Source organism: Oryctolagus cuniculus, chromosome 15, assembly GCF_051225735.1.
Source record: "Oryctolagus cuniculus isolate XC-2025 breed Fujian yellow rabbit chromosome 15, ASM5122573v1, whole genome shotgun sequence".
In the NCBI taxonomy this organism is placed as follows: domain Eukaryota; kingdom Metazoa; phylum Chordata; class Mammalia; order Lagomorpha; family Leporidae; genus Oryctolagus; species Oryctolagus cuniculus.
The window spans coordinates 34,096,745-34,109,667 of NC_142881.1; the positions used below are offsets into that span (position 1 = coordinate 34,096,745).

General features: G+C 47.0%; 1 protein-coding gene across 50 annotated transcripts in view; it reads left to right on the forward strand.

Moving 5' to 3' along the window:
• The window catches only part of SORBS1 (sorbin and SH3 domain containing 1), a 237,765-nt gene that overhangs the window by 103,943 nt on the left and 120,899 nt on the right, over positions 1-12,923 (forward strand). For 48 of the 50 annotated variants that reach the window (XM_089314659.1, XM_089314702.1, XM_089314671.1 and 45 more), the window contains one exon: positions 12,768-12,825. In XM_089314659.1, the coding sequence (XP_089170785.1) occupies positions 12,768-12,825 (58 nt within the window). Of the gene's footprint in view, positions 1-8,326; positions 8,847-12,767; positions 12,826-12,923 lie in introns of those variants that run through there. The other 2 variants (XM_070057525.2, XM_070057519.2) reach the window with 2 other exon arrangements.

A 12,923-nucleotide genomic window follows, 5' to 3' on the forward strand; every position in this document is an offset into this window, starting at 1 on the left:
CAAAAATCTGCTGCTACTCAGAGAAGTGAGCCCATTAGAAAGTGGATCTGACCCTCTCCCTTGGATGCTGCCAGTGATGTCATAGAACAGTGCTCTGGTCAGCATGCAGGTGTGTCCTGCAGCATGGGCTTCTCATATTTAGAATATTCTTAGAGCAGAGAGCAGTCTGTGGCTGCCAATCCGTGCTGCTCATAGTGACTTCTTTCCCCACCGGGAACATAAGACTTCAGAGGGGTTGCCACCTGCAGTGCCAGCATCCCATATTGGCGCCATTCGAGTCCCAGTTGCTGCACTTCTGATCCAGCTCTCTGCTGTGGCCTGGGAAAGCAGTGAAAGATGGCCCAAGTCCATCAGCCTCTGCACCCTTTAGGGGAGTCCTGGAGGAAGCTCCTGGCTCCTGGCTTTGGATTGGCACAGCTCCAGCCATTGCAGCCGTTTGGGGAGTGAACCAGCATATGGAAGACCTCTCTCTCTCTCTCTCTGTCTCTCTCTCTCTGTCTCTCTCTCTCTCTGCCTCTCTGTAACTCTGCCTTTCAAATAATAAATAAGTAAATCTTAAAAAAAAAAAAAAGACCTCAGAGGAAGGCATCTTCTCTTTTCTTGGTTGAGCTGTTTGATTATGTTATTACCATAATGTGTGTGTGAGAGAGTGTGTATGTGTGTGCGCGCACACACGCGTGCAGCTATCTGTATGTTCTTTGGCCTTCCCACAGCAGCATCTTGCTTCAGGCGGGGACCGTTTGTGCCTCTGTAGGTGAGCTCATGGTGGGGTTAGGAGCGAGAGCCAAGGTCTGTATTCCAGCTTTCCCGCTTGCTTCTGTGAGACTTCCCAGCGTGTCTTTCACTGGGGCTTTTTCTTCATTTGCAGAATGGGTATTAGAAACCTCACCAGGTGTTCTGAGGGTGAGAAGTGTGATGTGAAGTGCCTGGTTCACAGTTTTTAGATTAACAGGTGATTCATCTATTCTGTAGTGCAAACACAGGGCCTTTGCAGGTGTAATCAGTGTGTCTGGGTAATTTTGGATTGGTCCCTTGATATCTGCCCCTAACAGACAGAACAACTCTGAAGTTTTCAAAAGCATGATGCCTTTATTCAGAGTGTCCGGCGATGCCTGACTTTGCACAGGAGGGTAAAGCTGTAAATTGATGTCTTGGCTCTCAAGCCTGCCTCAGTTCATAAAGCCTGTTCTTGGTCCAAGTAAGTACCGGCCGTGTCAATGTCGTAGTCGCTAGTAGTGTGAACTCATAATCAGACGTTCAGTGATGATATCCACCAGTATGTTAAGACAATAAAGGATAAAAAAAGACTAGCACCTTCATGGCTAGGATGCGTTTCCTTTTATAACACAACTTATATTTCATATCTATTTTTAAATGTAATCTTAGGAACAACTTATTCAGTTAGGTATTATTAATTCCCTTTTATAGGTGAGCAGATCGAGGGTGACAAATTAAGGAAGGAACTTCTCAATTTGTACAGCCTTTGCCAAGTCTGGAATCCAGTCCAGTTCTTCTGTCCCTGGCATCTGGTTATTTTCCTGCAAATGCCAGGCACATATGGCACATGGCGTCAGAAGTTTCACCAGATACCAGCTGAGCCCAGGTATCTTCGTGCCTGTAATGATGCATTGTGTGTGTATAAATACACATAAATCAATATATAAATGTAAAGTAGATGCCAACTTATTTCTAGGTAGTCTGGTTTGAGAGACAACGTAGGTTTTTTTTTTTTTTCTTAAAAAGATTTATTTATTTATTTCAAAGGCAAAGTTACAGAGAGGTAGAGGCAGAAAGTCTTCCATCTGCTGTTTCACTCCCCAATTGGCCGCAACAGCTGGAGCTGTGCCTATCCGAAGCTGGAAGCCAGGAGATTCTTCTGGGTCTCCCATGTGGTTGCAGGGGCCCGAGCACTTGGGCCATCTTCTGCTTTCCCAGGACATAGCAGACAGCAGGATTGGAAGTGGAGCAGCTGGTTCTCAAACAGTAACCCATATGGGATGCCAGCGCTGTAGGTGGCAGCTTTACCCACTACGCCACAGCAGTGGCTCTTCATAGATTTTTTTTTTTTACCCTTTATTTATTTGAGAGAGTTACAGAGAGAGGGAGAAACAGAGAAAGGTCTTCCATCCACTGGTTCACTCCTCAAATGGCTGCAATGACTGGAGCTGGGCCAATCTGAAGCCAAGAGCCAGGTTTATTCCCACGCGGGTACAGGGTCCCAAGGACTTGGGCCTTCTTCCACTGCTTTCCCAGGCCATAGCAGAGAGCTGGAACAGAAGAGGAGCAACCGGGATATGAACTGTGCCTATATGGTATGCCAGCATCATAGGCAGAGGCTTAGCCTACTGTGCCACAGTGCTGGCCTTCACAACATAGATTTTTAAAGGTATATATTTTACTGAATATTTGCTGGGAGCTGGTGTTAGTAGTTTTATTTTAGTTTAGGAAAAAAAAATCCATTTCAGAAATTTGCACTGTATTCTCAAATGCTTGAATGTACCCTTGATACCTGATATATATATAGATATATATATATATATATAATTTTTTTAAAAAAAGCCTAAATTTAGTGAAAGGAAAAGGAAGAGAATGGAGAAAGGTAGCTAGTGCAAGGTGCTCCCCCGTGGGAGGAGGGGAGGCACAGTCTCCTGCTTGTTACACTTCCCCACTAACGATTTGCCAATCTGCCGTAGCCCAGCCCTCCACAGCCTGTGTTCAGAGATAATTGACTCTGGGCCTGGAAGTAGGTGTCTGCCTCAGAGGGATTTTCTCAGGAAAGATAGTGTTGTCACTGTTTCATACTGACTCTTCAGTAGGCTTATATACGTTGAGTAAAATTTCAAAACTTCTTTAGGAAAATAGGCAATCCCTGACTAAGCCAGTCTTGTGAATTGAGGTACTTAGGCATTTGCCAAGGACCCCAAGTCTTTTTCACTGAATGGAGCCTCTGTTCTGTCATTCCTGAGCATGCTATGGGCCTGTCCTGCAGATGTCTGCATAATATATGATGTGGTAAGGACGGAGCCTTAGGAATTTTGTGGTTTGGAAGCAAAGAGGGAACTGTGGATTGTCTGTAAGCACAGGCACCTCTCCTGCCATGTCAAACTGCCCTCCTTTCCCGTTCTTGGGCTCTAACAGAACCCTTTTCAGCTTTTTAAGACCGACTTTTCTAGGCACACACAGTACTTCTTAGTCTCATTTATGTATATGGTGGCCTCTGGCCCCACCTCCGCTCTCCTGACACTTCTAAATGTGCTGGTTCATGCCCTCGCCATAGGAGGATTTTTGTGTTGTTAATTTTTAGAAGAAAAGTGTCTCCTGGGCTTGCCTTGATCATTTTAAGGTTATATGTTTACAGCTTAAACTGAACTGAGCTGTTTTGCTTCTGTCTCAGGCATCTGGGACTCTGCCCTATTTTGAATTTTCTGGATGGTCCAAGTGGAGGGCTCCAAGCGTGCTGGATGCTGCAGCTGGACAGCTTTGTTTGGGTTCCACAGACTCCACCATATTTGGGAAACACAAATGGATTAGTTTTTGCATTTAGGACTTGCTCTTGTTAACAATGCGTGTTCAAGAACGTTTGTATGCCCAGAGTTATACATATAAAGAGTTTGAGAGGGAGCTCAGGGCTCTGGAATGCTGAGAAGTCGGGTTAGCAGCAGGGACTTGGCAGTGAGCAGGCCTGGGGAGCAAAGGAGGTACAGTGTGTGTTGTCACCTGGCAGCCCCTGCTCCCTATTTTAAAATGAAGTGTTTTGGTGCAGTTGCTTCTTTAGGAAATCTGGCTGAACATTCAGGTCATTTTATTGCCCCTTTTGTCCTCATAAGGAACTGCCTGAGAGTAGTTTGGCTTCTTTGAACAAAAGCAGCCACTAGCAATTAAGGCTGGCATATCCCGCATTTGGGCTCATCGCATTTGTCCTGCAGAAGATTGCATCACGGGGAGCTGCGCTGTTCCAATGGACAAGACTTGAGTGGCATTTTTCTTTTTTTTAAGGTTGTCTCCTGGAAGTTCTACAGATTACAGACTTCCATATCAAATGCCTGGTCTGAGCTAAAAAGAAAATTACTTTTCATCAAATAAGAAACATATTGGAATCACTTCGGGAAATAGAAATGAAAGGGAAAAGTGACCTAAAATTGCATACTGCCGTAATTACTGTTAGAATGTGGCCATATCATATTTCCTTTCACACCTATGTGTGTATTTACTTTTCTATAATTATAATCATAAACGTCACTCAGACCTAGCCTCTGCTTTATTCACTAATCTTTTGATAAGAGTGCATAACCACCGTTCTCACAACTGTTTCACAGTCCATCTGGTGGGTATGTACCTGACCACTGCTTTTTTTCCATGTTTTCTTTTTTGCTTAAGATTTATTTATTCATTTGAAAGGCAGAGTTAACAGAGAGGCAGAGGCAAAGAGAGAGAGAAGTCCCTCCATCCTTTGGTTCACTCCCCAGATGGCCACAATGGCCAGAGTTGTGCTGATTCGAAGCCAGGAGTCAGGAGCTGCTTCTGGGTTTCCCACATAAGTGCAGGGGCCCAAAGACCCGGGCCATCTTCCACTGCTTTCCCAGGCCATAGCAGGGAGCTGGATCGGAAGTGGAGCAGCTGGGACATGAACTGGAACCCATATGTGATGCCGGCACTGTAGGCGATGGGTTTTCCTGCTAAGCCACAGCGCCGGCACCTCCACATTTTCAGTACTTTTAATAAAACTGTGGCAAACATCTGTGTGGACTGTTTTATCATCAGTGGAGGTTCCGTGTTTGGACTAGATTCCTCCAAAGCACCAAGGGGACAAGGTACATGGCTCTTTGACACATATTGTGGGAAGTATAATAACAATTTGCAGTGTCATTGACTTTGTAGGGAAAAGCCGATGTTTTTGCTGTGGCTGACATTGTAATTTTTTTTTTTTTTTTTTTGACAGGCAGAGTAGACAGTGAGAGAGAGAGACAGAGAGAAAGGTCTTCCTTTTGCTGTTGGTTCACCCTCCAATGGCCGCCACAGCCGCCTGGTGCACCGCGCTGATCCGATGGCAGGAGCCAGGTACTTATCCTGGTCTCCCATGGGGTGCAGGGCCCAAGTACTCGGGCCATACTCCACTGCACTCCCTGGCCATAGCAGAGAGCTGGCTTGGAAGAGGGGCAACTGGGACAGAATCCGGCACCCTGACCGGGACTAGAACCCGGTGTGCCGGCGCTGCAAGGCGGAGGATTAGCCTAGTGAGCCGCGGCGCTGGCCATGACATTGTAATTTTTTTTTAAATTTGTGGACTAATGCTAAAAAGTAGAGAAAATGGTTAGTTATTATGTTAATCTTTTTTGAAAAATGAGTCATTAAATATCTTATGGATTTTTTTAAAGATTTATTTATTTGAAAGACAGTTGCAGAGAAAGACAGGGAAGACAGAGAGATCTTCTATCTACTGGTTCACTCCCCAAATGGCTGCCATGGCCAAGGCTGGGCTGGAGTGGGCTGGATCCAGGAGTCAGGAGCTTCATCCAGGCCTCCCACATGGGGCACAAGTACTTCAGCCATCTTCAGTTGCTTTTCTAGGTGCATTAAGAGGGAGCTAAATTGGAAGAGGAGCAACAAGACTTGAACTGATACCCACATAAGATGCTGGCATCACAGGTGGTGGCTTAACCTACTGCACCACAATGCCAGCCCCTAGATTTGCTTTCTTGCTTATGAACAATATTATTTCTTCATGCCCTTTAAACTTTTTTTCTTGGTCATTTGTATGAGTCACTGTAAATTAAGATATTAATGTTCTCTATTATGTCTGCTGCAAGGCATGCATTTTAATACACAGTACAATATAAGATTAAAAATTATCTTCTAAGTTCTGTTGTTTAATACTCAAACAATACATTTGGGGTTGCATTTGCTTATGTCAGTTTGTTGCAAGAAACCAACCCTGTTCGTTTCTGTAAATGCTCTCCTTATATATGAAAGGTAAAAAATGACTTGCAGCTGTAATGGTAACCAGTGTTCCAGCTCTGAATCCAACCCTCGTACCGCAAGGACCTGAGGGAGAGAGTGATTAATTTAATAGGGACATGAACTTGGGATTTCTGAATGCTGTGATCATATATAGGTCCTATTAACCTGAGCTCCTCATCTCCAAGATTTTTTAATGGGAATTAAAACAAAACCAGACTAGAGTTGGGTCAGTGCTTCTGGCTGTTGGGATTGGCCTTATGTTTGGGAAGGTGAGAGAAGGGAGGCTAGTGGGAAGCAGGCGTGAAATTAGAGGCCTGGAAACAGGAAATCTCGTCAGGATCCAGTAGGAATGACAGGAATGGCACACACAGAGGTTAAGGCTCAATGGAGTACATGGGAGATGAGACTGCACGAGTAATTGAGATGTGGTCTTGTAGAGCCTTATGACACAGCAAGGATTTTGGACTTGAATTTTAGATCATTGTTTCCAACAGTTTAGGTGATTTTAGTAGATATGTCCTTGAACATTAGGGAAATTTGGTATTTATCCATTCCTTGATTCTATACTTGATGCAGAATTTTTTAAAAATTATTTGAAAGTTGGGGAGAGAGAGAGAGACAGACAGACAGAGAGACTCTTCTGTCTGCTGGTTCACTAACCAGATGGCCACAATGGCCCACCTGAAGCCAGGAGTCAGGAGCTTCATCTGGTTCTCGCACATGGTGCCATCTTCTGCTTTTCCCAGGCGGTTAACAGGGAGCTGGATGGGAAGTGGGGCAACAGGGACATGAAACGATGCCATATGGGATGCCAACATTGCAGGCCGTGGCTTAACCTGCTATGCCACAGCACTGGCCCTTTCATGCAGAGTTTATTCCTTTTCTTTGCTGTATTCCCAACCCACTTAGTCCAGATAACTAGCAGAAGGGTCATGCCTTCTATTTGGACGGGACACCTCTTCCACTCTGCGGTCTTGTGATGACCTCGGAGATGGCGGTTGCCTGATCCTGTGCTAAGCACTGTCCTGGGTGCACAGTGAGTGCTAAGGAAAGGCTGCTCACGTTGCATCTCTGCACAGTGTTTGCACACAGTATTCTCACCAAGGAAGTTTACTGCCTGTTTTCTCTTTTGCCCTATGCTGCTCTGCCAATCCCTCTGCACTTAACAGGGGTCTTGTGGATTTTTATTCCCCCATTGACATTTGCCCTAGGACCTCAGGATGTGGCAGCACGTGGGGTAGAGGGTGATTCTGAGACTTTCTGGGGCATGGTAGCGGTCTGACAGTGAGATGATGAACTAAAAGGGCTGGCTGTGAGGCATGAATCGTAGATAGATGAATTGGCCAGTGCTGGCCCTTCATCAGTCTTAGGGATGCAGGGGGTGGCAAAGGAAAGAGGAGCCCATCTCGAGGGTCAGGCCTCCAGTCCTCCAGTGTCAGTGCAGAGATGACGAAGACCCTGCCCTGCATGCGAGGTGTTCACCGAGGCAGGGAAGGCAGGTGGGGAAAGATGAGTAATGTCGCTGACCATCAGGTGTTTGCACTGTTTGGTAAGGAATGGGGATGCATCAGAGGTTCTGAAGAGGGGGAGGGCCCGGCCTGTCCACTGACCAGGGAGGGCTGATGCTCATCTGGAACGCAGTGTCCATCCCAAGGGGCTGGAGGCTGAAGGTGTCCTGAGGAGGTAGAACAGGGTTGGGGGCACGTGGAGAAGTGTGTAGAAGGCATCCAAGCAGGGCTGGTTTAGAGAAGACTTTTTTTCCCCCCCTTGAATCTCAAAGGAGTAGATTAGATTTCTGGTTTGTGAGGGTTTTTTTGGGTAGCCACAGAAGGTGTTCATTCAAGGAAAGCACCGGAAGTTGAACAACACACAGGTGTCTTGGTTGAGGTGAAAGGTGGGGAGTGGGTCCTACATGGTGCCCAAGGGGCTCCTGGACCCTCCTCCCAACATAGTTGGCCAACCATGGCAATGGGCTCTGCAGCCTGCATGGAGCCCTCCCTCCAGCTCCGGTATTGCAGATGAAACCCACAAGCCAGAAAAGGGTGCAGGCCTGCTTGTGACCCGTGGGCTCTGAGACTCCTAGGACAACTTCAGAAGCCCTGACCTGAAAAGGGGAGCCTTGTGCCCTGACATAAATCTCTAGAAATCAGTCAAGAGCTGTTTATGGGGAGGAGGAAGGGTTAACTGTCTTCCATGCAGTGGAAAGATCAGCAAGGAACTGGCCAGCCCAGACACTGTTGGACTTGGCCGTGTGTGCTCACTGAAAACCTTTCTGAAGGCCATTTCAGATAATTGGTTAGAACGGAAACCGAATTGGAGGGACTCCAGGAGGCAAGGCAGGATGTAGGGGCTGGCCCTTCTGATGCATTTTCCTCTGGCTCCCTCTCCAGAAACATCGGTCTGTTCACAGACACTTGTGTCTGTTGTGTTCTGAGCCCTGAGCCATGTCATGGGATTCCAGACCCAGTTAATGTCAGGGTCAAGTTTATCCTAGTTTCTTCCCCTTGAAAGGAAGTGTCAGCGACTCAGTGTTTATCCTTTCTGGCTTTCCGAAGCGCCTTCTGCACCCTCTCCAATAATGTAGAGAGTGCATTTGAAGAGAAATGACATTAATAGAGATAGAGAAGAGAAGGAGCTGGAGAACTGGAGGAGCGTGGCTTTGCTGGTGGATAAGCACAGGAAAAAGAAATAAGGCCGTGCATTTATTCTGGGGCTTTGTGAGCTCTCTCTAGTCTCTCCCAGCCACTGGAAGTCATTGCAAATGTATAACATCAAGCCCCAGATTGGATTTCCACGTGAAAGTAGAACCAGGGATTTGTCTGAGTGTGGAGTCAGCTTTCTTTTAAGCAGCTGCAGTGGAGTTAAGGAGGGTCTGGATTCTCTTGAAGGTAAGACTTCACAGTTGGGTTCTGAAGGCTAAACAGGGCCAAGGGCCAAGGCTAGGACTGAGCACCCAGTGTTTACTCAGGGCAGAGGGTGGCACAGTTCTTCATTTCCAGAAGTGTATATTCTGGAACTGGGAACAGGGGAAGGCCATAGAACCACAATATCACAGTACATGGGAAAAGCTGGAGTTTAATCAAAGGTTCCTTCTCTTGCAAGAACCTTTGGGGGCCATTGCGACACCACCATCCCATATCAGAGCGCTGGTTTGAGTTCCAGCTGGTCCACTTCCAATCCAGCTCCCTACTAATAATGTACCTGGGAAAGCAGCAGAGGGTGGCTCGAGTTCTGGGGCCCTGTACTCATGTGGGAGACCCAGATGAGTTTCAGGCTCCAGGCTTCAGCCTGGCCCAGACCAGGCTGTTAGGGCCATTTGGAGAGTGAACCAGTGGATGGAAGAGCTCTTTGTCTGTCACTTCCTCTGTCTCTGTCAGTGCCTTTCAAAAAACAAGGAAAAAAAAGGAGAAAAAAAAAAAACAAAAAACAAAAAAAACAAAAAAACCAAGAAACTTTGTTGGGCCTTGAATTCATTTTTACAGACAGATTAAATTTTTTCCGAGTTCTTCAGCCCCACCACTGTCCATGTATGAAGCTTCTTTCCCAGCAAACAGCCTGTATGTAGTTATTTAATCTCATTTCAGCTGGAAGCATGAGTACAACTTTTGCGTTTTGGTAATTATTCACCTCGTGTTATCAACACTGGTCTTAGAACTACAGGGCCATGGGGTGGGATCATGCCGAATCATTCATTATCTGGGTGCATTCTTAACTCTCATGCTTCACGTCTTGTTCTGCGAGTGGAATGTCTGTGTTGAAGCTGTAGGGCTTTGACCAATTACGGTAGGTCCCAACAGCCAAGGCTTGGAATGGCCGCTTGACCCGCCCACCCAAGCTGTGACATCATATTGGTTCCCATAATCCACTAGGCTAACTACCCACTTGCAGCTGTCTGCTTTTGCCACGAGATGGCACTGTTATCATTTTGGCTTTTACCCAAAGATGCCTGCCTCTTTTTGGAGGGGACTAGAGAGGGACATTCCAAAGATGTGCCATCATGGGCTCAACCAAATCAAGCTCTTGACAGTTCAGTTGCTAAATAAATATTAAGTACCAGAGGTCTTTATTTAAAAAAAACTCTTAAGTTTGCCATCTGATTGCAATAGCTGGTCCTATCCTCATATAAAACTAGATGATGGTTTTCAAGGCTTTCAGCGTTCTTCTGTTGGGCTCAGTTCATGCAGCTTCCTAGGCCCATCTTTGCTGTGCAGACTCTGAGCCCTTTGGATTATAGAGACAGAACTGTTGCTGAGACCCTGGGATTCACATCTGGCTGGCCTTGCTTCCTGAGAGAGGAATGAAGGTTCTCTTCAAACAAAACCATTGGGACTCTTCCCCTCCTCTTGGACTCGTCAAGGTGCCAGAAACCACCCCTAGTGAACTGAAACCCGTAGGGATTTATTGGCAAGATCATGAGCAGTTCACAGAGTTCATGGAAGGCTGGAGACTGCACTCTGGACCAGGGCGGGGATTCAAGGAGGCTGAGTTGGCTGGAACCAGAGCCAGAATCAGACTCTAAAATTGCCTGGCTAGGATGCTGCTGCTGCTACCGCCACCACTGGCAAGGACTAAATGCTGGGTGCCACCCTTGCTGCAGTTTGTGTTTTGTTTTAAACTATCCCCTGCTTTTTCGTGTCACCTGCTGCAGACTCAGTCACCAAGTGAGAGCACACAGCAGACCCCTTGCTACCCCAAATGACCTTGTGTGAGAGCTGGTGCTCACCAGTGCATTGCCATTATCACAGCCGTCCTCCTGCTAGTTCTTAGTTGCGTTAGATGGTTCATCCCAGCCTGGACCCATGCTCTTTCCACCCTCCCACCCTGAGCCACTGAGCAGCTAGCACCAGCCCCTGGAAGGGGGCTTGCAGAGATTGCCGGGTTTGGCAACCCCTCTCTTGGTGGATATTTGTGGCGAAATGATGGTTGAATGTTTTGAACATTATCCTTGATCATGTCTACTTTAGATCAGCTTATAAGAGTGGGGCTGGCCCTTCACAGTTAGTAGTTTCCCGGTTGAAAAATGTGAAAAGTGCAAAGGGCTGCCCACTTATCACAGTGACTGCTAACTGTGAGTGAGTTGAGGCATCTTTTCTGTTTGGTTCATAAGACATTTCCACTCATTTCTTCCCTAGCCTAGGAATGCTATGTGCTTTGTACTATTAAAAAAAAATTAAGATGAATTAAACTGAAGTATAAGGAAATTGGGGCCGAAGCTGCAGCTTACTACGCTAATTCTCCGCCTGCAGTGCCGGCACCCCAGGTTCTAGTCCTGGTTGGGGCGCTGGATTCTGTCCCGGTTGCTCCTCTTCCAGTCCAGCTCTCTGCTGTGGCCCGGGAGTGCAGTGGAGGATGGCCCAAGTGCTTGGGCCCTGCACCCGCATGGGAGACCAGGAGGAGCACCTGGGTCCTGGCTTCGGATTGGCACGGTGCACCTGCCACAGTGCACCTGCCGCAGCGGCCATTGTGGGGTGAACCAACAGAAAAGGAAGACCTTTCTCTCACTGTCCACTCTGCCTGTCCAAAAAAAAAAGGGGGGGGGGGGAATTGGGAAAGGGATTATGGAATGTTAAAATATTATGCAGCCATTACAGTGATAAATATGCTGACTGGGTAGAAACCTAGAAAAATGTTCATGACATAGTTAATTTAAAAATTCGAACTCAAAGCTGTCTAGACATTATAACTACATAAATGCTATGTCTGCATCTAAAGGTTAGAAAGAACTGTGAAAGGAATAAAAATAGCTCTGTTAACGTAAATTTTCAGTTGACTCAAAAAGATTTCTTCAATTATATTTTTAAAAAATGAGTAAATAAAACCTTAATAGAATACAGTTGACCACAAAAAAATCATTTATCAGATAAGAACTTGGGGATGATAGCATAGCAGCGTTTCTGGTGCTGGAGAACCAAGCTGAGCTGTCTTAATACTGAGACCTGGGGACCACGAGGGCGTGCACAGCACAACAGCTCATGTTCCTTTAAGAACAGTGGTTTCCACAGCCTAGAGAACAGTCTGAGGGGGCCAGCAAGGTCAAGGATGGTCGCAAGTGGATCTTACAGGGACAGAGGCAGAGTCCCTGCTGATGTGTGCTACAGAGAAGGACTTAGAATGATTTCCTTTCCGCCTGGAGAATTCTCTCTCAGTTCCAAGGGTGGTAAACAAAGCAAACAAACACTCAGAGGGGAAAAAAATTAGGTCCCACCTGCAGGTTGTGGGATGCAGCGCCCAGGCGCTTGTCCTACGCGTTGGGCTGTCTGGGTCCTAGGATCAGCTGCCCGACGTGGGCAGGTGAACTGCCCCACCTCTCCGTGCCTCCGTTTCCTCATTGGTATGAACCACTGTGATACCGGTGCTTACCTCACAGGGCTACTGTGCATTAACGTACCTAAAGCATTCAGAGCATCTCCTCGTGCGCATGAAGCTCTTCCTGAGCTTCACTACTTACGACCTCTGATGATGGCTTTGCAGTGTGATTTTTTTTTTCCTCTTTGCCTGGAATACGTGTTTCCCCTTTCCTTTACACTCTGGGCCATGTGTACTCAGCTAACCTGAGGTTTCTCATAGAGCGTTAGAGCTGGAAGAGATCTTGGATGGCATCTATGCCAAGGTAGCAACCAGACACGACGGAGGCTGAGTGGTGTGCTCACGGTCATGACCGTGCCTGGCCACTGTGAGCCAGAAGCCCCAGCGACTGTGTTTCAGCTCTGTTAAGCCCAAAGGTTACAGTGTGAGCATTCAAGATGCCGGCTGCGGGGCTTTCCCGGAAATGCCATGCACTGATTCCCTCGTGTGCTGTTTCTCTGCAGAGCAGCCCAGGGCCCCAGCTGCGGAAGAAGACGCGTCCTGCTCCCGCCATGAGCTCGGGTGAGTCGTGTTCAAGCCTTGCTCTTGTCAAACCTATGAATCCAGGCAGTTACCCAGGTCTCCCCCACACCCAGAAGGCCCCAGCACTGTTTTTCACT